General features: G+C 40.1%; 2 protein-coding genes across 2 annotated transcripts; one reads left to right on the top strand and one right to left on the bottom strand.

The window, feature by feature from the left end:
- Positions 1-237: 237 nt before the first annotated feature.
- On the bottom strand, positions 238-5109 carry LOC132632854 (mitochondrial import receptor subunit TOM5 homolog). Its single transcript, XM_060348964.1, has 2 exons — positions 4925-5109; positions 238-618 (listed from the first exon to the last, which is right to left on the bottom strand). The coding sequence occupies exons 1-2, from the start codon at positions 5009-5011 to the stop codon at positions 541-543; spliced, it is 165 nt and encodes a 54-aa protein (XP_060204947.1). The 5' UTR covers positions 5012-5109; the 3' UTR covers positions 238-540.
- Positions 5110-6557: 1448 nt separating this feature from the next.
- LOC132632852 (uncharacterized) lies at positions 6558-8942 on the top strand. Its single transcript, XM_060348962.1, has 2 exons — positions 6558-6870; positions 8364-8942. Exons 1-2 carry the CDS (start codon positions 6739-6741, stop codon positions 8730-8732), a joined length of 501 nt encoding a protein of 166 aa, XP_060204945.1. The 5' UTR covers positions 6558-6738; the 3' UTR covers positions 8733-8942.
- The last annotated feature ends 17686 nt before the right edge of the window (positions 8943-26628 follow it).

The following is a 26628-nucleotide window of genomic DNA, read 5'->3' as shown; positions in this document are numbered from 1 at the left end:
CAAGAGATTGGGCTGGAACTGAACCAACTGAACAATTTGATTCAGGTTCGAACATGAACATAGTCCCCAACAGTCTCACTGCCAAAGCAGGTGTTAATAAGGGTTTTCAGGGCTCTTAATAACAGGCAATATTGTCACAACCTGAGCCAATGGTGTGAAATGACATTCTTCACAGGTATGAAATTTTGGTACATGACCAACTAACGAGGTTCTGTTCATTGTCCACCTAGCAAACAATTAACAAGGAAACACGAACAATAGGCTCAATTTATTGTTCCTTCTTTTTCTTCCGTCTGCTCTTTACCCTCCATATCACAAACATATATAGAGTATTTAAAAATTTCAAGTACTAATGTGCAACAAAAACAAATGAGGTAATAAACTCTCCTAGGTAATTTAAGAAATGCGTATCAGCAAATATCAACTACTTTTAGTTCATAAAACTCGTACTTCATTCAGAAAGGGGGAGGAGAGGGGAGGGCAGAGATTAGGTCCTAATCCGACTGAAATCTAAAGCTTAGAATGAACATCAATCGTCCTTCAGATAGCCATGAGATCACCATACTGGCGCATCAAAATGATGGAACCACCAAAGAGAGCTGTAGCACGAAGCAGTTTCTGCAAGAGAAAAATGCAAAAAATTAAAGGTAGGTAGGAAGTAAGACAGATCCTACTCCATGCATAAAATTTTAGCAAACTATATAAAAACCAGAAAGCGAGAAACACTGTTCGAATCATACACAACCACAAACCTGCAAAGCATTTTGTTGTGCATAACTAAATTTTCGGTCCACACAAAAGGGGTGGAAGGAAAGGTAAAACAAGCAGATATAAAAAGGGCAACCCAATGCACTAAGCTCACGCTATGCGCAGGGTCAGCCGGCCGGACCACAAGGGTCTATTGTACGCAGCCTTACCCTGCATTTAAGCAAGAGGTTGTTTCCACAGCTCGAACCCGTGACCTCATTCAGGAGAGAAACAGAGAACTTAGTTTGGCTTCATATGCTTGGTTGATCCTTAACAAATAGTTCGGCTTCATATGCTTGATTGATCCTTAACAAATTATTATTACATATCATATCGGCATTACAACATGGAGCTTATGGCATATTAAGAACAAAAACAACAATCCATCACAATGAACTTTAGGCTAGCACTCGAACACCCATCATTTACCAGACAGCACAAGTGCAGGATAGCAGAAAGAAATAAAAGAGTCATTAGCAAATCATGGACGCAATTAACAGACCTGATATCAGGTATTTCAGACTGCGTAGCCACCAGTATGGCCAAATTGCAATTACATCATCGCATAGTATCAAGTAGAATGGACTATTTCTTAAGAAACCATGCAGCTCAATAGGGTTAACTTTTGGGCTCATAAACATCAAACTAAATCCAACACCATATTTACGTGATTTCATATTTTAAGTCTCATTCCACTGAACAACACAATTTAACTTTTTAAATAAGTTCTATTTCCCCAAAGTAGCGGGCAGATCTTCTATGTTTCATCCAACCTTCAATCAGCTTACACATTGGTGCAGAGGCGAATTTATGTATAAAAAATGGGTCACGTGAACCCTTGGTCACCCGACTAAACTCGGTATATTATGTATATAATCCTTAAAATATATCTAATACTAACTGAAGGAACACATGGTCAAACAAAACCGAGTGGAGCACTGGTTGAGTGCTGGTCATGGGATCGAACCATATCAAATGCACTTTTGCTGCCTTTTAAAAAAAAAAAAAAATATCTAAGCAGCCTTTCACGTTTTGCTCGCCAAGTTGATGTCACTATAAAATTTTATATCCTATCTTAAAAGTAATGGTGAACCGTGAAGCCATGCTCGTGAAATCCTGGACTCACCTCTGCATTGGTGTACAATGCACTTGCACCCAGGCAAGGCGAGACATCTTCATCGGACATACTCTCACTTTGAATTTTGCAACTCTATTTTCACACGACATACTTCCAATTTAAGATTTGCTTTTCTATTTTTATACATAAGCAGAATTCTAGGAAACCAATTTTGCAACTCTATTTTTACACGACATACTTCCAATTTAAGATTTGCTTTTCTATTTTTATACTTAAGCAGAATTCTAGGAAACCAATGAGGGAGTTAGATCTTTCTTTAAAAGGGAAGATAACATAAGGGTGCAAGTAGTGTTGCATGACATTTTCTATAATTTCCTCAGCTGGACCTAGATCCATTAGGAGTTGGATATCGTCGTTTACAAGCTTGAAACAAACTAAAAAGGGATAAAGATAACATTTTTTTATGATGAACACACAATGAATTCTTGTATGAGTTTATGAACTTGCAATATTGTTCATCACCAACAGATTCATATAGCAGGTTAGCAAACCTTTTATATATACATATACTACATTAGAAGCATGAGTAAGAGGCCAGGATCAACATGTCTGCTTATTTGCTTTAATGCCAATAAACAGACATGTCGATCCTGGACTCTTACTCAAGCTTCTAATATAGTAGAGTGTGTGTGTGTGTGTGTCTATATATATGTGTGTGTGTGTTTCGCTAACCTATTACATGGTGGGAGTAGGTTAACATTGCACATATTTTCTCTTCCAGTTAAAATGCCCCTAACAAGACAATAATAATAAGGATATTTTATTCCTTTACCAATAAATATCTCTCTAGAGAGAAATCATCTCTAGCCACCTTTCTTGCCCTCCAATCCTTTGTAGGCTAGATAAATCATCTATATTTGCGAAAAAATTTCCTAATCCCTGCTGCATTCTTCAATCTCCTATTTGCAATATGCAAGCTAAAAAAAAAAGCATTTGTAGTGTTTTCTCCTCTTCTACTGTGAAACCCAAGTTAAAGGGTAGAAACGACAAAAATTGTGGTGATGCTTTTTCCCCAGAAGCAATGAGTTCTCGTGGGATGTGGTCATGAAAGCTTTAATGGAGGTAACATCAAATTTCCAGAATGTAGAAATGACATAAGGAGAAGGTAATAATTTGAGAAAAGCAACAATGAACAATGGAAAAAAGTTTTGGCTTTTGGTTTAACTTATGGAGAGGGCAGAAAGAATAAAAGAGGGACAGAAGAGACAATGGAAGGAAAATTGTGTTTAAGTTTTTGATGGGAAGACAAAAGAGCCCTCTAATATTGTGTTGTTAGAAACTTTTAATGGAAAACAAAAAACGGGTACAATACTGACCTACTATATGACTGTAAGGGGTTGTTTGGTACGCGGACTGAATTATCCTGGGACTAATTTATCCCATCTGAGAGATGGGATAAAATAATCCCGAGGCTAATGGGATAAGGTGGGATATCCCACCATTAAGTTTGGACTTCATTTTATACTCTGTTTGGTAGAAGGTATAAATTAATCCCAGGATAAATTTATACCTTCTACAAACATAGTACAAAATTAATCCCAAAATTAGTGATGGGATATCTCACCTTATACCGTGCACCAAACGACCCCTAATAGGCTAGCATTGTGGCCACATTCTAGTTTCCTTAAACGTCCCTAACAACAGATTAAGAGATGTTATTGTGAGGGACCTTTCTTGTCTTTCCACAAAAATTGTATACCCAATTCTCCTTACCTCCTCCTCTCCCTTTTTACTTTATTCACTCTCGGATTCAACCCATAACAAAGCTCTTGTATTGTTAATTGTTGCTTTTCTCCATTGAACTCAAACATTAAAGCTTCTACAATGGGTGATTCTCACGGAAAATCATAGCCAGAAAACTCTGTTTCTGGCCTATGTAATAGTATATTCACATGGATGATTAGATTGTCATTTTTATTCAGACTCATCAATTTTTATATCTATACAACAAAATACTCTTTTCCTCCATTAGTACTGTTTTAACTGCAGAAGGATATGACGTAAACGATCTGAGCCGTCTGATTGATGAAATGCAGTTTTTTTTTAATGATTCTACATGCTAAAGAAATGATTTTATTGCTGAAAATGCGCCTACAGTCTGGTAATAATTCATCTCTCTCCGTGTGTATGTATACGTATGTTCAGTGAGACCTAATAGTTTCTCTATAAGCATTACAGAGAAATCATGATTTGAACAATAAATGAAAACGTATATTAACAAAGCAACAAAGAATAAAAGTGAAGGATATAATTCAAAATTTAGTTGATTTGATCCTCGAACAGAATATTCAAGAGGATGATCTTATGTGTTTGGTGAAACATGTTACAAGAATTAACACATGACTTTAAAAAATCTCTGTTTATCTTATCCTAATGGAACTGAATGTTTACTGAATTAGCTTATTAATTCTAATAGTAACATGTTTCAAATACCATATAAGACCATCCTCTTGAATATTTGGTTCAAACAGCAAACCAGCCAAATTATAGATCATAGCTTTCACTAAAGTTATTTCCAATCTTATCTCAAATCTCTTACGTTCCAAAAATAACAGATTTAACTTGTATAGACAAGTAAACACGATAAAAAACACTTTCCTTATTCATCAATTCGATAAACCGAATCATCCATAAAATCCACAAGAATGGAAGAAGTCAAAACAAACAACAAGGCATATTCATTCCTCTTAGGTTACTGATATGTGTATTAAATCCTTTTCTTTTCTTTTGAGCTGATGGTCTATCAGAAACAGCCACAAAGGCAGGGGCAGAGCTATGTTGGGCCAAACCCCTTTCGGCAAAAAATTACATTAAATTATTTTTATGTGTATATAATAGATGTTGGGCATCTTCATTCATGTGCTTACTTCTTTATATTTTTGAAACCCTTAACAAAAATCCTGATTCCACCGCTGCACAATGGTAGGAATAAGGTCTGTGTACATCCTACAGTCCCAGACCCCACTTGTGTATGTGTTGGTGTTACTGATATGTATATATGAATAAAAAAAGAGAGAGAAAACAGGAAAAGGAGATTACCATGTTGAGAGCCCATTTATCTTCGTCATGAACCTGAGAGTGCCAAAAAGCTTTAATCTTATCCATTGATATCACTGAGACCGCCATTGAAGCTTGTAGACAGAATGAGAGCAGCAAATATCACTTAAGGGAAAGGGTTAGGGTTTTAAGTCTAGGGCTTTTCGGGTTTTAGTATAGAAATTTTGACAAATGGGGCGGACAAAAACAATCGGGTTCTCTCAGGAAGGGTATTGTATGCAATTTTACATTTTCTTCTATTTTCTTTTTGAATTTTGAATTTTCCTTCATAATGTGCTCTCCTTCTCTTTCTATTGTTTTTCCTTTTTACCATATTTTATTTTGCCGTAACAAGGTACTCATATTGTAAGATTATGAACTTTGAATCATTTAAGATAATCCAAATTATGCAAAAGAATCCAAACTTTGACAAATGCATGATCATTGATATGTAGTAATCAAAATATGAGATTTCTAGCTTCGTAGAAAATATTTTTGCTTAGTTGAAATTGATGTAGAATTTACATTTTACCAAATCTCATACTAGTAAAGGTAGTAAAACAAAACGATAGAATTTGACAAAAATGTCATTTCAGTCCCCTATACTTATATGTTTTGACAATCTTTTTTTCACAACGATACCCGATCAGTTTGTACATATTTAGACTATTCTATCATACATTTGCAATTTCCAACAGTACAAGTGCTGAATAACTCTACTTGCACATTTATTGACAGTATTCTAGGCTTACTTTTTTTGGAATTTTGGAGTTAGAGTTGTGTTTGGTCATAGTTTTTGAAATTGTAGTTTTTGTTGAAATGTAATTGTAAAAAAGTGATTTTTTTTTAAAAACAAGTTTTTTTTTTTTTTTTGGAATTCCAGAATACAACTTCAAGTTGTATTCGGAATTCTTATGGACAAACGCTGAAAAGTGAAAAAAGTTAAAAAAAAAAATCCGGAATAAAGTGAATAATTCTTATGGCCAAACGCCCACTTAGTTACTGCAAAAACACAGAAAAAGAATTCATCATGTGCATTCTTTGAAAAATATTAAATAAACTTAATTCTAAGAGTATTTGGCTATTTTTCTTTTATCTCTCCTTTAAATGTTTTACTTAATTAACACGCCCTTAAATAATATTGGAAGCGTAAATTTTAAAAATGCTGTAATAAATACTATTTTTATTTTCCAACATGTCAAACATTTGAGACAAATTCAATTTACGGAAACAAGTATTATTTGAAACAAAACAAATTCAATTTACGGAAACAAGTATTATTTGAAACAAAACAATACTCACTCTGTTTCCATATTAGTTGTCGTGTTTCGTTTTTTAGAATCAAGTTGACTAATCTTTGGAGCTAAATTGAATTAGATTCATTCAATATTTTACAATTATAATTTAGTTATTCAAAAACTATACAAAAAGTACAACAAGTTGCAATTCTATCGCATTAATACGATGAACAAATATATTTCAAAATATTAGTCAAAACTTATATAATTTAACTTTTAAAAGTAAAAAGTGAATAAGCAATATGAGAAGATGGAATATACTAGTTATTAGTTAGCCTTCTGTTTTTGTTAAACCAAAAATATATGTAAATGAATTTCCCTTCGAGGAAACTGATTGGAGGAGGCAAGCAGACACAGAACTAGTGTGTCCAAGCATATGCTGGCACGTGGACAACCGACCGCCTAGAATTTAATCAACATTTCATGCTATCTTCACAGGGTTCTGACCTCACAAAGATTGAAACATGCTTTAACTTTGAACTGTTTTAGCCAAATAGTCTAACCAGTGAAACGAATAAGATGATGATGATGATGATGATGGAGTCCATGGCAGTAACACGTTTCTCTGCTTCAAACAACCCACTTCTTATCCGATCCATGGCTACACAAAAACCAACTCCATCCGCTACCAAAACCGTCACTTCTAAAAAGGTTCGTTTTTATTTTTATTTTTATTACTTGGTACATTATTTCTTTCTTGTGGGACTATGTTCTTGTTGTTGCTGTTGTCGTTTAACATTATATCTCAGCACAGGGGGCAGAGGCAGAGTATCACTTATGACTTCACATAAACTCAATAGCTTTTGTCTAGATTCTTTATTTGTATTAGGAAATGAAAGAAAAAATTAACAGAAAATAAAACAAAGAACTGCTTTGAGGCGTGAAGATTCGACTGTCCGCTCGTATTCAAATTTTGGGGAAACACAAACAATTGTCTTCAGCATACAAAAAAGCCAAAAATATACTTGCAGATTTTTCTTTACTACATTGTTGGGAATGCTTGTTTATATTGGCAACCATGAGACCCTTTCAGAAAAGGCACCTTATCAAATCAGATCCTTTCAGAAAAGACACCTCATTTCGTGAACGGACACATCTGTTTATTCAAATTTTAATTTAAAATTCAAATTCAAATAAACTAATTTTCTGTCATAGAAATAAAAATAATATATTTAATTTAAGATCCGACCCGCCCGCGTCCAAGTCGTTAATATTAAATATATAATATAATTACTTATACACTTTCGGAGTGTGTACTTACTTATCAAATTACATAAAGTGAAAAGGACTTTTAATGCCCACAAATAACTCTTCCACGAGCAATGTGGGAGAGTACTTATATTCCCAATTTGATATAGCAAACTATCTTTACGGGAAATACATTACATAAATATAAGTACATTATTGCAAACTCAATAATTAAGATGGGCTAAGGGCTCGACAGCATATTCTGAACTCATAAACTTCAAATCCTTGATCCACTACTCATTACACTTCTTTTAATCTATTACTCAGTTTCTACCACTAAATTCATTACAAATAATGGTTCAAAATTTATAATTTGTTGAGATTTTACTAACTCGTTTATATACAAAATTATATGTATATATATATATATATATATATATATATATATACATATACTTGGGATAATTACATTTTTGGACCGCTCAAAAGAATAATAGCCAGCAAATAGGTTTTGTATATTTAAGTTTAAATATACATATAATATACGTATTATATACACAACATAGACATTATAATATACGTATACACAAGATATACATATAATATGTATAACGATACATAAAATATACATGATCAGTGTGTAGGTTTTGTATATTTTGGCTAGCACCTGTAATTAATTTTGGCGGCGCGCCAAAAATGAAAAAAGCCTTAATAGTGTGTTGAAAATGTTAGGTTCAATTCATGAACTCATATTTTATATGTTCCATGTGCCTTAGTACACTGTACATCAAATCCAAAGGTGGATCCATGATTTATATTTTGATGGGCTTAGTCTTTAAAGTTTTTAGCATTGAATACATTATACTTTTGAAACGACAAGTTCAAAAGTTAAATCTTTTACTGGATTTCACATATATATTTCTATTATTTATGTCGAAAACACTTCATAAATATAGGCTCCATCGCCGGTGAAGTTATTGACAAGAGTGGAGCAATTGCGGCTGTTAACTAAAGCAGAGAAAGCTGGTTTACTATCAGCTGCTGAGAAATCTGGACTAACTCTGTCAACAATTGAGAGACTTGGTCTTCTTTCGAAAGCCGAAGAATTGGGGATTCTTTCTGCAGCTACTGACCCTGCAACCCCATCTGCACTCTTCAGCTTGAGCTTGGGATTGCTGGCTGTGGGCCCTGCTTGTGTGTATCTGGTCCCTGAAGATTACCCTTGGCAAATTGTTTTGCAGGTGTTGGTTGCTCTAGTTTCTGTTGTTGGTGGCTCTGCAGCTTTTGGAGCCTCAAATATTGTTTCCACTTTGCAGAGAAATTAAATCGAAATGTAAGCTGCAAAATACCATCTTTGTTAGAAAAGTTCTCTGATAGAATAAATGTTTTTTTATTCAGTCCTGATTTTTTGTTGATCCCCTGGGATAACCTGGATAAGGTTGTGTTTTGTGTTTGACAAAAGCCATGAACTACTATAACCTTGAAATTTAGATTAATGCATCTTGTAATCTAATATACATTGTTCTTTCCGGTTATGCATTTTATTCACTATAAAATTGGCTAAGGAATCCTTGACCATCTGCAGTTATCATTTCAGTATTATAGATCTTGCAATTTAAGGATTGAACTTCTTTATCTGACGGCGTATTATTTAGCACTTCATATTGGTCTTGAGAAAGAACGTCTCATGGATCTCTCGTTTCTTGTTAGAGAACCTTGAAGAAGACTATCTTGTTGGTCCGTTCTTCTGATCAGTTTTAGCACTAGCAGCAAGGTTCACTTTGGCCGTGTCATTAGCGTCAATAGAGTTACGTCTCAATTTGATCATTGGATCTAACCTATAATTCAAGTTGTATCAACTGATCCAGATGTTACTGCAATATCAGACACTAGTGAGATTGCAGATTGCATGACATCAGAACATCAGTTTTGTTTTTCTTCCATAGAGTCAAACATAAGCCAATAGATATGACAATCCTAGGTATGTCAAGTGAGTAGTTTTCTCTGACTTTCTGAAGACCAAATTAACAACATCTTCCATCAATCAACTCAAAGTGTGTGGAGCTGAATACGTAGGTTTAATACCCAATGCAACTTATAACTCAGAAGTACATCTATATAGAAGGGAATTGCTGATACACATCCATATTAACTTTTAGAAAACATTCTGCCATTTGGTTCTATCCGGCCTAACACACTTGAATTAATCCTGATAATATTTGCAAACCTACTGCAGAGACTGATGTACAATATAACTATACTGTTCTGTGAAGGCATTACCTTACCAACCAGTTCCTAAAGAGCCGATGTGGGAACTCAATACCGCCATATCAAGGCTTGTCAAATGGAGCGTGAATGAGATGATATGAGGACCCAACATCGGGTAAACTAAGCTTGGGATAAGAGTGATTCTGATACTATGGTAAGAAATGAATTTTGAGCCTAACTCAATCCGAAAAGCTAGCTCATGAGCCGATGTGAGAACTCAACAAACGGTTAGAAGCTTAGCCAGGGCTTTCTCTTTGTACCATCATCTATACTATAACGAATGTCATTGATGCATTACATAACATGAAGGTAGTAGGATGAGGAGAAAAGCTTGACGAGAAAGAACAAAGGTGATACGGGCTACAGTAGCTTAGAATGGTCACATTTCTTTGATAGTAGTATAAGAAAATTGCATGAAGCTGCTCCATTATTAAGAAACAGAAGAGAATAAAATATTTCACTTGCTAGTACAAGTGCCTAGATTAGTTGTCCAATTACACATAATAGTTCAGTTTTAAACAAGGAAAAGAAATACTAGGAGTTTGCCGAGTTAGCAACGGCTTTATAAGACTGAAAAGTGAAAAACTACAGTAGAATGTTCAAAACATTTTCAAAATTGGATAGAATGGTTTTCACTTTCGTGGTCATCGATTCAGTTTCTTTCAAATTCCCCCGTCCAAAGCCCATTGAACGAACCAGTATATACCTGTTTACCCCGAATTTAGGTAACAATTGAATTTGTAAGTGAGGTATAGGATATGTGAATAAATTTTAACCTACTTTTGGGTGATATGAAATATGTATGGGTTCGTATGCTATGATGTGTGAATACAGATATAGATATGTTAATGCCTTGAATAAGTATATGTCAATATTGGTGATTAAGCGAATATATATATATATATATATATATATATATATATATATATGACAATATATTGTATTGAGTGGATAAACAAAACCAAAGAACACTGTGATCCGGACTAAAATCCGAGAGAGGGAGAGCTTCAATATGAATTTCTATTACAATGTTCTAGATCTCAAAAAACCAACCACTAAAAGTAGGGAAATGTCCTCTATTTATAGTTTTGCCCCATGGGCCTTACATACAATACCAAGCCTTTTAGAATAAAGAAACTGTAAAAGGATAAGGTAGGACCGTACGGTCTGACACCCGTATGGTTGTCAGTACAAAATGACAGAATGGTCTTGACGCATGGTAGCTCTGCAACTGGTTAACCGGACCAACGGCCACGTTCAGTTCGAATCATGAAGAAACCGGACTAACCGCTACGAGAACTTGACTTGGAGAAACCGGACTAACGACAACGCTGAGTTTAGTCCGGGGACACCGGACCACATCTGGTGCAATCCTCCCGGTCTGAAGAAAAGATCGATCATACTCGTGCTCCTTTGGTCGTACCCTCGGCCCCCGGTCTCACCGGTCTTACATATATCCGGTTTTTACCGTATACATATAGTCCCCTCACTTTTCGGACGGTAGTTTTACCGGAGTAATGGGAAGTGGATAAGTCACAAAACCGGTGGTTTCATAAGCTCGTTCTTATCTTTTAATTTTGGCGGGAACAGTTATGTCATGTCTCTCTGACATCGGCCACGTGTCTCGTCCCGAATGGCCGATCTCGGGAATAGCCGTAACGCACGTCGCCTCATCTCACGTCTTATTAATTGTGGGACACGTGGCGTCCCCCGATTAGCTACCTTATGTAACCATTACAGTTCCCATACCTATATAAGGCCCTTAACCCTTTCACTTTTTTACTTTCACTTCTTCACTTCATTTATTCATTTCTTGCTCCTGATCGTTTTCATCTCTTAATTTCTTGCTTGTTTGATCGTAAGAAGCCAACTTTGCCAACTTCTCCATTTGCCATTCTTTGATCGAAAGTGCTCCTCTGTTACCTCTTTCACTCGTCATTTTGCATTCTTCAACTGTTTTTTCAATCTTTCTTATATTTCCTTCAACTGTTTCGTTTCCTACTTCAAATTCACAAATCTTCTTTTTCACATCTTCCAAATGTCTGCCAACACCGAAACTACCTCCCAAGACGTTCCCTCGGTTTCTTCTCAGGGAGCCGAGCCAACCTCACAACCCAAGGGAAAAACCTTCGTCGAACCGACTGCCTTGGACATAGTGCCGTCCAAACCCAACTACAATAAAGAATTTGACGTTGAGAAGCCATCCCCAGTCGCGGATAGGGGTTTCGACGTAAGGCGATATCCTTCGTCTATTACGGAGGATAAACTTGACCAGGTCCGAGTCGACTGCGGATGGGATAACCGTCCGATGCAGGTGTTCGCCCTCGGGCCCGATGAGTCTAGTACCGATCATAGAGAAGGTTTCTTGTATGTTTACACCTATCAATTTAGCTCAAACTCGACCCCGCAATTGACCCAGTTATTTTGGAGATGTGCCGGACGTACAATGTGACCTTGGCCCAAATTGGTCCAATTATCTGGAGGACCATGGCCTGCCTCCGGTTATTGGCCAACAATGTCAAGAGGGAATTCACGATGGCGCATTTCATCCGGTTATATTCCCCGAGGCTCTTTCGAGGGGGCGTGATAAAGCTCGCTAAACGAGGTCGGAACCCGATCTTTTCCAAAATTGATGAAGATAGAGATCGGGGGTGGTTAGAATGCTATGTCCGGGTAAGGACCGCAGACATTATTCCAGTCGGGTACATGTCCTTTCCGGAGAGATGGAACGATGGGCGTAAGTTTCTCAGTTCTCCCTTCGATAATTATTCTTCCTCCGTGCTTTGTCAATATTTGCTCCCTTGCACCCACGTGATTTTCCCCCTTTTTCTTTTTATCAGCTGTGGCATGGATACCTCCGGCCGTCCGGAACATGATCGAATGGGTTGGAGCAATCATCGGTCAACATACTCATGAAAAACGGACATAGGGGGACCATTGCGTGGCCGATGGGTTGCCCAAAATCACGGTAATCCTCTATTTGATTTGGTATATATTGCATCCTCTCATTTTTCCTTTTTTTTATAACCCCTTCGGTAATCAGGTTTACCCAAGGGCTCGGTGGAGCCAAGACCGGAACCAGCAGCTGAGCCTGCTGCACCGGTTCCTGAGTTTGATACGGCAGGGTCATCTCGGCTCATTGCTGCTGCCGGTAAGAGACGGAGAAAGCCCTCGGACAAAGGGCAGAAACCAGAGAAAAGGGCAAGGAGGGCTTTTCAGACTCTGAGGGATGAATCTGAGCCTGACTTTCTTATTCGAAGGGTTGGCGAGGGCCCCTCCGTTGCCTCTGTTCCGGAGGAGGAAGCCCATTCCTCCCTTTCCTACTGCTGAGGAAGGACCTTCCGCTCCGGCTCTGCATATAGGTGGGGAAGAAGTTCTTTATGCAACTCCTCTAAGGTCAATTGAATTCGTTGACATTTCAGGTGAAACTTCATCTGAATAGACTCCCCTGCAAAGGCCTAGAAGATCTGGGCTAGCTTCGATTGCTGAAGCCGAACAAAGAGCAGAGTCGGCCCCTGATACCGAGACTCCAATGGAGACCAGCCCACTGCCCGGTGGCGACCCAGCTGCAACATTCGAGGCACCTGCTTCTACCGAGATCGCTGGGGCTGCTCCAACATCTCCCCATTCCTCGAGCCACGAGGGCAGCTACTCGGGCCACTGAATCGGGTGCGAGAGACAGCCTAGTAGGTATCTTTCTGGCCCCTAGTGTGGAATCGAGAAGGACAAGGTCGGCAATAGTCACAGTTCCCGAGGATTGCAGCTTTTTGTCCCGTCCTATGGGAGTAGCAAGCTATCTGAGGCCTCTCATTTTGGACTCGGATAAGAGAAAAATGGCCAGAGTCCCCTGGCAGTGCCTCATTAACGAGGGCATGCACGCAGGCAACCAGGTACGCTTATCATCCAATCTTTCCATGATTCAATGTGATCCTCAACTCTAGCTTTATCTAAGTTCAACTTTATTTGTTTCTTCTGCAGAGTGTTGTGCTCGTCAATAAGGCAGTTATCCGTGCTCAGCACGAGGTTAACGACTTAAAGGGCCAGCTGGATGCCCAGGGTCGTGAAACGAAGAAGTTCCAGCACCTTCTGCAAGAAAAGGAAGATTAGTTGAGCCGGGCCGCTGCCCTTTCCAACCTTCAACCCGAGCTCGAAGCGGCGAAAGTCGAAAACCTTCATTTGAAGGTCGAGTTGGCCGGAATGGTTGAAAAGAACCGGCTTCTGGAAGCGGATAAGGCCAGGACAATGCCCGTTTTTCATCGAGGCTCGGGGAACTCGAAGCCACTATCACTCAATTTCGAGGTGAACTTGATTCGGTCAAGGCCGATGCCGTGAGGCTGGCAGAGAGGCATCGACTGCTTGAATCCGAGAATGCTAAGGATAAAGAAAAGTTGAGGGTAGTTGAATAGAAAGCCGAGGATCGGGCCCGGATTTGTGACGAGCTCAAAAGAAATTTCGAGGAGGCAGCCGAGGCCAATGAAATTCTTAAGGCCGAGCTCGAGTCGGCTACTCAAGTTCAAAGAATTCTCGACGAAGAATGATCAAAATTGGCGGCTAAATTGGCCAAGGCTGAGGCTGAGTTAGAAGAGTCTCTTAAGGACGTGGAGGTTGCCGAGGCTCATACTATGATTGCGGTCAATTATGAACGGTGGAAATCCGGGAGGGTTATCCTTGAACAGGCTCAACAAGGATTAGGGGACCTCCCGGCTTTGATACTCGAGGCCAAAGCAATCGAGGAAGAGACTAAGAAAGCCCTTGACTCGGAGTCTGAGGATTCCGAGTGAACAGTTTCCGAGAACTTAGGCTCCAGTTGTACCGAGTAGATCAGGACTTGCACTAGCCTTTATTTTACTTTTGCCTTTTGGTTTGTTTTTGCTTTTTGACTGTGGAAAGTTCATTGTAAAAACCCTTTATATATGGAATGTGTATTTTTGTTTTGATTCTCTTTACTCTTTTGTCCGAATACTTGTTATGACTTTTGTCTTAATCGCTTATCCCGTTAAGAATAATCAAAGGTTCGGAGTCATTCTTTTTTCTAACTGTGCCTAAGTGTTGGCTTTTCTCCTCATTCGGTAATCTTTTATCCAAGGATTTGATCGAATGATTTGCCCGCGGGACTTATTTATGCTTTGTGAATTCAGACGTCTCTGAATCACGTCAGACATTTTAGGGCCGATATTTTTCGACCGCTTGCTTATCATAGATTAGGTTCGGACACCTGAACCCCTGCCTTGTCAAATTTTGATATGGCAGTCCTCATTCGAGGGTGTTAAAAGATTTTGGCTTGGTTCAACGCGACCTTGTTGCCTTTGTCGAATTTCGACGGTAGTCCTTGGTGTAGGGTATTTTGATAAAATGATGTCGAGTGTAGACAATAATCCCCAGTGTAGGGTATTTAATAAGAAGACACGTCCGAGATGAATTTTTCATAATTTTCTTTATATTGCAAGTATTTGCACATACATAATATGAAGACTTCATCCGTTTCCTTCAGCTTTTGCCGTAGCAAATACTAAGTGGACACGATTCGTTCTAATCGTTTGGTCCTTACATCGAAACCTAACACAGAAGGTCCGGGATTAGACAAAGATGGGAAATATAAAATTTCGAGGACTTCTCTGGGGTAACACTTAACAGTGTTCATCTGCTTTGTTGAGCTAAACTCAATTTTAACTTTCCGGGGTAAGTCTTGAGGTGGGTATGATAGTCCCCTACTGTTTATCCGAGCTGCATGATTGGGTAAGCACTATCAAGTCCCCACTCGAGGGGTATACCCCGAGTTCCCGGATACTTTGCCTCGTTTTCAGCAAGTAACACGTTGTACTTGTTGCCTCATTAAAAACCTTGTCGGAAAGACACTTCAGGATAAAACCGTACTAAGGAAAATAGTGCAACACGTGTTTTCAGACCTAACTTCATCCGGTACTCGACTTTCTACAAAAAAAAAAGACAGATTAATCAATAAAAAATGATCACAAAGGTAGACATCCATACCTTAGCAGTAGTATCTCTTCAAATGAGCCACATTCTAGTTATTGCGCAATCGTTGCCCGTCCATGGATTCCAGCTGATACGACCCTTTGCCCGTTATTCCTGTTATCTTGTACGGCCCTTCCCAGTTCGGACCCAACTTCCCATTATTAGGATTCTTGGTGTTCAAAGTAACTTTCCGAAGCACCAAGTCCCCAACTTGGAAATGTCAAAAATTGGCCCTCCGGTTGTAGTACCTTTCCATTCTTTGTTTCTGGGCGGCAATACGAACCAACGCATTTTCGCGTAGTTCGTCCGTGAGGTCGAGTTTTATGGCCATGGCCTCCTCGTTTGACCCACCGGTGGCATATCTAAATTGTAGGCTCGGTTCGCCAACTTCTACTGGGATGAGAGCTTCGGCCCCGTAGACCAACGAGAAAGGCATTTCTCCCGTGCTCGATTTTGAGGTGGTTCTGTAAGCCCACAATACCTCCGGTAGAACTTCCCTCCATTGATGCTTCAATGTTTCAAGTATTTTCCTTATATTTTGAATTATTGTTTTGTTTGTGGATTCCGCCTGTCCGTTTGCACTTGGGTGATACGGAATTGATACAATTTTCTTGATCTTCAACCCTTCGAGGAAAATATTGACCTTGCTGCTAACGAACTGAGGGTCGTTATCACAAGTTATTTCGGCTGGGATGCCGAAACGACAAATAATGTGGTCCCATATGACGTCAATAACCTCCTTTTCTCTAATCTTTTCGAAGGCCTACGCTTCAACCCATTTGGAGAAATAGTCAATCATAAACAAAATGAAACAGGCCTTACCTGGTGCCCATGGCAAAGGACCAACGATATTCATTCCCCATTTCATGAAAGGTCAAGGTGATATCACCGGGGTAGCAACTCCCTGGGCTGATGGATCATCGGGGCATGCCTTTGACAACCATCATATTTCCGGACAAAATTGTTCGAGTCCTCCTCCATCCGATTCCAGTAATAACCGGCCCTGATAATTTTTCGAACCAAGGCTTCTACACCGGAGTGATTACCACAGGTACCCTCATGGACTTCTCTCATCACATAATCGGTTTCTCCGGGACCCAAACACTTGACCAGGGGGCCGAAGAAAGATCGTTGATACAACTGACCGTCTATTAAGCAGAACCGTGCTGCTTTGGTCCTTAGTGACCGCGATTCTTTGGATCACTTGGGAGCTTTCCATCTTGCAAGTAGTCGATGTATTTGTTGTGCCAATCCCAAGTTAGACCCATCGCGTTTATCTCAGCATGCCCGTTTCAACCGCCGAATTCATCAAATGCACTATGGTACCGGGTGTGAGGCATCCCCTCTGGGTCCTACACATACTCAGGTATTGTCTTTGCCAGGGTACAGCCCGTCCGCCCAAGGCCTTCGCCCCAACCCTCATCACGCTGCAGCGCTACGGGGGGTCGAACGCGGAACCTCTGGCTCTTTTACATTCCCCAGAGGGAATCGCCTCTTACAGTGTTCATATGATAGAGAAATTGATTAAATGTGGCTCTTGATGATAAGTTCAGCTATAAGTTGAGAACACAGCAAATTGAATGAATCAGAATAAAGGTAAGTGACGGTACGAAAGATATGTGTCGAATAAGATAAGAATATTGAGGTATGATTGAAATATAAAGTTGAAGAATGAAAGAGAATGTAAATAAGGAGAGGTAACAGGGCAGATCGCTACAGGATCAGGTAAATCTCGAAGTGTGATATATGAGGTACGTTACGACATCTTTGTGCTTTTACTTGAAAATGGGAGCCCTGTGTGGCTGAGATATGTCGTATATACATATATACATATATATATATATATATATATATTGGCCCTGTGAGGCATTATTGGTATTTGCTGCGTGCAGGTTTTGGGATAGTAAGAAATACAGAGGAAACTCTGCCGAATTTTTCCTAGAATCCAAAGGAGATAAGATATAAGCTTGTAATATGTCCTAACAATAAAAGATGATGTGCAAAAGAGTAATGGCAGAATGAGATTAAGCTAGGAGTATCGTTAATGACTACAAGAGTTGAGTTAGATACTATTGAATTGATAGTAATGGCAGTTATAAGAGTGACATTGATACGGTAAAGAGAAATGAAAGAGTGAACAAAGGAGATTAGTAGCACTAAAACATGACATGGAGGAAAAAGTGTAACTCTAATAGAGTACGATACTGGAGTAGCGATTGGATGTATAAGCACGAGTAAAATACGATAAGTTTATTAGCAAAATAAAATAACAGCATCACGGAGATAGAGATACGAATATGAAGGGCTATAATGAATGTGAACACATTGCTGAAACGACTTATGTGGTAAGTGAAATAGAGATATATGAAGTAAAGATTTGAAGGTGAGACGACGGATTTGAGAATGGTACAAGTAGAACCCTAAAAGGGGGGAAGCGAGTAAAGATAATATAAGTATAGAGATTGAAATGATGGACTCCGAGATGTGACAGATATAGACTCTAAAACAAAGAGTGAGAGTTGTGCAGAAATAAGTCTAATGATGGGTAAATGAGTACGATTACGAACACGAATATGAATACGAATGTGGATACTTGTATATGTATAGAAATGTATGTACACGAATCATGCAAGAATGATTGTGTAACTTGCAAGTATTTATGCGTCGCCGATGAAACCAAGTAGGTACTCAAAAAGAGGAGTAAGAGGTAAGCAAGAATAGTGTGGTCATGGTACTCCGAGTCAGTTAAAGGAAAATATATGGCGAAATTTCGTAGAAGACCGAATCGTTTAACATTCGAGGACGAATGTTCCAAAGGAGGGAAGGATGTTATATCCCGTATTTTCGTACGATGAATTATTCATAAGCTGAGGTGGGGTCCACATGTCGAGATTTTTTTTTTAGAACATGTGACAAGTTATATGAATAATATATGAGAAGTTAAACACAACCCAAGAAGGATCCTTAAGCCAAATCAAAGTGAAAGCCCTCCAAAATAATATTTTTAAGATACGTTTTCGGGTGATTTGATTTCGGGAGGTCATAACCCTATCGTCCTTTGGGAATTTGGGAAAACTCCCAGAATGAAAGTTGTAGATAATTGAAATAGCTTTCCAACCATAGGTCGTGGGTCTTCACGTGACATCGGAATAAGAAGATATGGACATTTTAATGCAGAAAGGTCAAGCTGGGCAATGAATTCGGCCCAACCCGATTCCAAGTCGGGTCAGCCCATTTTCTTTGCCATTTAATGAAAAAATTCGGCCTTCTCTTTCATTTTCAGACCTCAACAAACCCAGAAATTTCAGAGGTAGAGAGAGAGAGGAGAGATAGAGAAAGAAACCAAATTTTGACCACAATCTAAGCCCCGAATCGCGAAGCTCCCGAAGAGAAAAGTGTTGTACGTCGCGTTGCCTTCAATTTGAGCTAAAAATCAGCCAAGAAAGAGAGGGTGGAAGTGGTTGCTGCATAATTAAGGTAAGATTAAGGTCCATTTTTCATTGTTAACAAGTTTATTTAGAGTTTTAACGGATTAGAACGGAAAAAAATAGCATTATAAACTCGTTTGTTGTTTTGTTGGGGTTTATGGATTAAGGGGCTGTTTTAGGTGGATTAAATGGATGGAATTAGCTGAGTTATGATGTATAATAATTGTTGACATTGTTGTTGAAGTTGTTGATAAGTTGTTGTTCTTGAATTTGGGAGAATAAAGTGTATAAAGATATTGTATACAAAGCGTATACCGGGCTGTTTTGTGCCGATATTTGGGGCTGTTTTATGTAATTTTCGTGGCTGTTTATTGACAATATTTTGGGGCTGTTTTATGTAATTTTCGTGGCTGTTTTATGACAAAATTTTGGAGCTGCTTTATGTAATTTTCGTGGTTATTTTGTGACTATATTTTGGAGCTATTTGGTATAACATTTGTGGCTGTTTTGCGATGATATTTTGGGGATTTTTTATGGTCGTTATGGACTGTTTTGTGGGCTGGAATATCGGGGGATTGGCTGTAGTTATTGTTGTTATATTATGAATATACGGAAATAAAGAAGTGTATACAAGCATTGGCATCCGAATGTATATTGGGCTGTTTTGGGAGTAATTTAAGAATGGATTTAAGTCTAGTTTGATATGAAATTGTTGGTGTTGTTGTTGTTGGTATTTTGATTGACGTTTGGCTAAGTTGGAATTTTGAGGATTGTTAAGTTTACAGGGGAAATGCTGCCCAATTTTCTCTAGAATTTACGACGCGTTCTTATAATCTATTAACTAATGTTAATATGAATTCTCCCGTGAAGGTAACAACGTGACATTGGGGAGAGCAAGTGAACGATAACATAGCTAAACGACAAAGGTATGTGAGGCTAGTCCTTTCTTTCTAATGGCATGAATCCTATAGCATAAGTTTTTTTCCTCTTCATGAGTTCCTATTTTCCGGAAAGCTAGAAGCCTAAGTCCATAAATGTCTATATAAGATAAGAGATAAGAGATATGATATGATGATGCCATATTGATAATGATGCTATTTATTTCTTACACTCACCTTATGTACTAATTCCTTCAAGGTGAGGCAGAATGTCAATAATTGCTCCATAATGAAATCGGGGGATCACGACCTTACGCCACCCCGACAGAGTATAGTTGATCTTGAGTCTTATGCATGTACTATGATAATCATATTATGATAAGCATATTATTACAAGTATTTTTGATGAGCATGTCATGATCATATTACACCGCGCCTAGTTGGCCGGGCAGTCACCGCCAAGGCGGGCAGCTATACGGATACACCATGACCTTTTGGCATGGGCAGACACCACTAGTGGGCGGCATGAGATGGTACCCCAGACGCGGGAGGCCTGGACGCGGGAGGCCTGGACGCGGGCTAATGTTATTGATTATTACAACGTTCCGATATGGACGGGCAGCTTGCATATTATGCATATATGAAATTATGATGAGTATGAGTAAGACAACATGCATTACTTCTTTTATGATTGTCATTCAGATTCAGATGTTTCACATTGATGTTCACATTATATTAACACTGTCTTTCTTTATTATTTATGCCTCTCATACTCAGTACAATGTTCGTACTGACGTCCGTTTTCTTTGGACGCTGTGTTCATGCCCACAGGTAGACAGGGAGGTGAGCTTGGTCCAGACCCTTAGTAGCTGTCAGCTGATTGAGAGCACTCCATTGTCCGGAGGTGCTTATGATTCTTCTTTTGGTATATATGCATATTTTGGGCACGACGGAGTCTTGTTCCGTCTATATGTTTAGTATGTCAGTAGAGGCTCGTAGATACGCAGTGTGGGTCAGATGGTCTCACAAGATGTTATTATTATGTATATATTATTTTGATGGCCGAGTGGAAAATGTATATATGTATTTATGTTTCTATATAAAATATGATTTTCCTACAATTCGTGTGTAAAATTGGAAAAAGGGCATTAAATGAGTAAGATGAGTATTAGAACGAGTGGTGCTCGGTGGCTAGCCCCGGGTACCCGTCACGGCCCCTAGCTGGGTCGTGACACCGGGGTTGATTTTCTCCCCTTCGACTGAAGAGCCTAAGTTGGCCAGTGCGGCAGCTTCGTTATTCTGCTCCCTGGGTACATGCTGCATGGTCCACTCTTTAAACCGGTGCAGTATCACCAGAGTTTTCTCCAGATATCTTTGCATTCGTTCATCCTTAACCTCGAAGACGCAATTCACTTGGTTAACGACCAAGAGAGAGTCGCATTTTGCTTCGATTATTTCGGCCCCCAGACTCCAAGCTAATTCCAAACCTGCAATCATAGCCTCATACTCAGCTTCATTATTAGTCAATTTAATAGTTCTAATCGACTGTCTAATGGCATCCCCGACGGGGGTTTTAAGGACGATGCCTAGCCCGGAACCTCTTAGGTTCGAGGCCCCGTCCGTGTGTAAAGACCAGATACCCAAAGCATTTCCCGAGGTTAGCAGAAGCTCTTTCTCAACCTCGGGTATCATAGCGGGGGTAAAATCTGCCACAAATCGGCAAAGATTTAAGACTTAATGGTCGTCCTGGGTTTATATTCAATATCATATCCGCTAATCTCTACAGCCAATTTGGTCAGTCTACCCGACAATTCCGGTTCGTGCATGACATTCTTTAGAGGGTAAGTAGTTACTACGCATATCGGATGGCATTGAAAGTAAGGTTTCAGTTTTCTTTAAGCACTTACCAATGCCAAAGCCAACTTTTCGAGGTGGGGATATCGGGTCTCCGCGTCCCCTAAAGTCCTACTCACATAATATATAGGAAATTGTGTACTTGCTTCTTTTCGGACCAAAACACCACTTACCACTACCTCGGATACGGCAAGGTAGAGAAACAACTGCTCGTCTGCCTTCGGTGTGTGCAGCAGAGACGGGCTGGACAAGTATCTTTGCAATTCCTGCAAGGATTTTTGGCATTCCGGTGTCAAAACGAAGTCATTCTTCTTCTTTAATAAGGAGAAGAAACGGTGACTTTTATCCGAAGACCTCGAAATAAAATGGCTCAGCGCTGTTATCCTTCCGGTGAGTCTCTGCATTCCTTTGACGTTATTTACCACCTCAATATCCTCAATGGCTTTGATCTTTTCTGGGTTAATTTCAATCCCCCGGTTCGACACCATGAAACCCAAGAACTTGCCAGACCGGACACCGAAGGCACATTTCTCCGGGTTAAGCTTCATGTTGAATTTACGGAGTACATCAAAGGTTTCTTGCAAATTTTTTAAATGGTCCTCTGTTTCCAAGGACTTGACTACCATGTCATCAATATAAACATCCATTGTTTTCCCTATACAATGTTCTTCGAACATCCCATTAACTAGGCGTTGGTAAGTTGCACCGGAATTTCTTAACCCGAAGGGCATGACATTGTAACAGTAAGTCCCGTACCGAGTAATAAAGGATGTTTTCTCTTGATCCTCCGGGTGCATCCGGATTTGGTTGTACCCGAAGTAAGCATCGAGAAAACTTAACATCTCATGCTCGGCCTTCGCGTCGATCATTCTATCGATGTGAGGCATCGGAAATAAATCCTTCGGTCATGCTTTGTTCAAATCCTTATAATCAACACATATTCTAAATGTATTACCTTTCTTCGGCACCACCACTACGTTAGCCAGCCAGTCCGGTTATTTTACCTCCCGGATATAACCTATTTTTAAAAGTTTTGTTACCTCATCTTTTACGAAGGTGTGTTTCGGCTCTGCCATGGGCCTCATTTTCTGCTTCACCGGGGGATATCTCCCGTCAAGGCTGAGCTTATAAGTCGTCACCTCCGGTGACACACCTGTCATGTCTATATAGGACCATGCGAAACAATCGGCATTAGCTTGAAGAAATTTAATTAACTTGTTCCTGAGCTCCGAGGTTAACCCCGTTACCAGGTATACCTTTCTATCTGGTAGATATTCGAACAAGTTGACTTTCTCCAGCTCTTCCACGATAGATTTGGTTGCATCAGAGTCATCCGGTAATACGAACGATCGGGGTACGCCGAAATCGTCCTCTTCATCCATCGGGTCCGACCCCTTCTGCTTCGCTGTCGAACCCGTACCCTTTAGTTATTTTGGTGTCCTTGCCTCCGACTGATTCATCATGTCTTAGATCCAATATTTTGGGTAAGAGTGGTGTTTCCTCAACAGCGAACATCTCCCTTGCAGCCGGCTGTTCACCTCAGATGGTTTTTATCTCCTTCGGCGTCGGAAATTTCAGCAACTGATGTAGTGTCGATGGCACTGCTCTCATGCTATGAATCCACGGTCTACCAAGCAAAGCATTATACTTCATATCTCATTCGATGACATAGAACACCGTTTGTTGAATGGTGTCGTCAATGTTGACCGGCAAAGAAATCTCCCCCTTCGTGGTTTCGCTTGCCATATTGAACCCACTGAGTACTCGGGCGACCAGTACAATCTAGTCGAGTAGCCTTGGCTGTTCAACCACTCTCCACCGGATGATGTTGGCCGAGCTACCTGGGTCAATCAAAATACGTTTAACTTGTGATTTAAAAATAAGAATAGAAATTACCAATGCATCATTATGCGGTTGAATGATACCTTCTGCATTCTCGTTGCTGAAGGAGATGGAACCCTCGGGTACGTAATCCCGGTTGCGCTTCTCACGCACAACGGAAACCTTCATTCGTTTCATCACCGGCCCTCGAAGAGCATCTGTTCCCCCGATAATCATATTGATTACATGCTGAGGATCCATCGGTTCGACCCGTTTGTGAGATTCCCTTTGCTTGTAGTGGAGTTTAGCTCGTTCACTCAGGAATTCTCGAAGGTGGCCATTCTTCAATAAGCGAGCCACCTCCTCCCTTAGTTGGCGACAATCCTCAGTTCTGTGCCCATGGATTTCATGATAGTCACACATCACGCTCGGGTCCCATTGGCTCGGGTTTGATCTTAGTGGTCTCGGCCATTTTTCTTCTGCGATACAGCCAATAGCCGAGACTAGATCCGAAGTATTGATGTTGAAGTTATACTCCGATATCCTTGGTAAGTCTTTGTTGCTAGCCGAACTCCCGGCATCGCTTCTAAATGATAGACCTCGACTGTTCGACGGGTGCTCACCCGTTTATCACCCCGACCAGAGAGCTGACTAGGGCCAACCCTTGATCTTTTCGACCTGAAGCTCGATTTTTCTGAATGAGAGTATGGCTGGTATCTTTCCCTCAATGATCGCGCCTCTGGCTCGTAAACTTTCCTTGACCTTTCAGAGCTTTTGCTTATATTTATGGGTCCCGAGGGAAGCTCGAGTTGGTTATCCTCTACCCGAATCTTTGATTCGTACCTGTTATGAACATCTTCCCAGGTCACAGCCTCATACTCCAGCAAATTCTCTTTCAGTTTGAATGAGGCCGTCGAGCTCCGAGGACTAAGCCCGTTGGTAAAAGCTTGTGCAGCCCATTCCTCCGGAACCGGGGGGAGCTCCATCCGTTCCCTTTGGAAACGGTTCACAAATTCTCGTAGTAATTCATTATCCCTTTGGGCTATGCGGAAGATGTCCGTCTTCCGGGCCTGCACTTTTTTAGCCCCGACATAGGCTTTTATGAACGCATCTGCGAGCATTTCGAAGGAAGTGATTGAATGCTCGGGAAGATGGTCATACCTGGTCAGCGCCCCCTTCGATAGCGTTTCCCTAAATTTTTTTAGCAAAACGGACTCAATTTCATCCTCTTCGACATCGTTTCCTTTTATGGCACACGTGTACGAAGTCACATGCTCTTGTGGGTCCATTGTACCGTCGTATTTCTGGATATCTGGCATCTTGAACCTTTTCGGGATCAACTTCGGAGCTGCACTTGGAGGGAAAGGCCTTTGGATGTACCTCTTCGAATCCGGCCCTTTTAGAATCGGAGGAGCCCCGATATTTGATCCACCCTCTTCTCTGTTGAATCTACCCGCTTTGCCAAGGTCTTAAGCATCTTCAGTACTTTGGTGGATGAACCGGCTCCTGATCCATTACTCTCGACTACCCGTGTTTCATCCCTTCTTGGTTCGGTAGAGCCTTTTGACCTTTCCGGGGCTGCCTTATCATTTTTGCTTTGCAGCTGAGCTATTGCAATTCCCTGTTTGGCTATGGCGGCTCCCTGTTCCTGCAACATTTCAAAAATTAAACGTAAGTTAATCTCATCCGGAGTATTCGATGCTTTCCGGCCTTGGTCCCGGGATAAAGTAATTGAGTTATGAGTAGTCAAGGGATCAGTGGCCGGTAAGGTGGCATTCTCTTGGTTCACGGTGTTCTGCCGGTTGAGGTCTTCCCTCGAATCAACAGAGTTTGGGTTGACTGGATCTGGGTTTCGTAACCCACTGTTCTCGTTTTCGGCCACAATCTCGTTGTTGTTAACATGACCAGACTGTCCGCTGCTTGCCATTTGTCCGTTTTTTGGTAGAAATTAGCAGACGATTCCTCAGTCAAACGGGCAAAATGAGGTAGAAGCTAAGATTAAAAAAACACTATTATCCTAACCTCACGGTGGGCGCCAAACTGTTTACCCCGAATTTAGGTAACAATTGAATTTGTAAGTGAGGTATAGGATATGTGGATACATTTTAATCTACTTTTGGTTGATATGAAATATGTATGGGTTCGTATGCTATAATGAGTAAATATAGATATAGATATGTTAATGACTTGAATAAGTATATGTCAATATTGGTGATTAAGCGAAAATATATATGTATATGTATATAGGGCAATATATTGTATTGAGTGGATAACAAAACCAAAGAACACTGTGATCCGGACTAAAATCTGAGAGAGAGGGAGAGCTTCAATATGAATTTCTATTACAATGTTCTAGATCTCAAAAAACCAACCCCTAAAAGTAGGGAAATGTCCTCTATTTATAGTTTTGCCCCATGGGCCTTACATACAATACCAAACCTTTTAGAATAAAGAAACCATAAAAGGATAAGGTAGGACCGTGCGGTCTGACACCCGTACGGTTGTCAGTACAAAATGACAGAACGGTCTTGACGCGTGGTAGCTCTGCAACTGGTTAATCGGACCAACGGCCACGTTCAGTTCGAATCATGAAGAAACCGGACTAACGGCCACGAGAACTTGACTTGGAGAAACCGGACTAACGGCAACGCTGAGTTTAGTCCGGAGACACCGGACCAACAGATGTACTTCTCTTTTCTCGAATCAGCCACATCTGGTGCAATCCTCCCGGTCTGAAGAAAAGACCGATCATACTCGTGCTCCTTTGGTCCTACCCTCGGTCCCCGGTCTCACCGGTCTTGCATATATCCGATTTTTACCGTATACAATACCCAAGCCCATTTGATAGCCTGAGTTTTAAAACCCAAAACCATGTATTGTGGTGCTCTCACTTTACAGAACATTACTTCTTCTTTTTCTGTCAAAAAATTGTACTACTATTTCTCGATTTGTAAATGTCAATCTTGTATCAGACCATGCTAATCTTCTCTGTAATG

The sequence above is a fragment of the Lycium barbarum genome, chromosome 3, assembly GCF_019175385.1.
Source record: "Lycium barbarum isolate Lr01 chromosome 3, ASM1917538v2, whole genome shotgun sequence".
NCBI lineage: Eukaryota > Viridiplantae > Streptophyta > Magnoliopsida > Solanales > Solanaceae > Lycium > Lycium barbarum.
This window is presented reverse-complemented; position numbering and strand designations above follow the sequence as displayed.

Bases quoted from the DNA above. Each gene is read 5' to 3' on its own strand.
- LOC132632854 (XM_060348964.1), bottom strand. From the start codon at position 5,011: ATGGCGGTCTCAGTGATATCAATGGATAAGATTAAAGCTTTTTGGCAC. The intron at 619-4,924 runs GTAATCTCCTTT...TTTCTCTTGCAG, and splicing joins ATAAATGGGCTCTCAACATG to AAACTGCTTCGTGCTACAGC.
- LOC132632852 (XM_060348962.1), top strand. From the start codon at position 6,739: ATGATGATGATGATGATGATGGAGTCCATGGCAGTAACACGTTTCTCT. The intron at 6,871-8,363 runs GTTCGTTTTTAT...TCATAAATATAG, and splicing joins AAACCGTCACTTCTAAAAAG to GCTCCATCGCCGGTGAAGTT.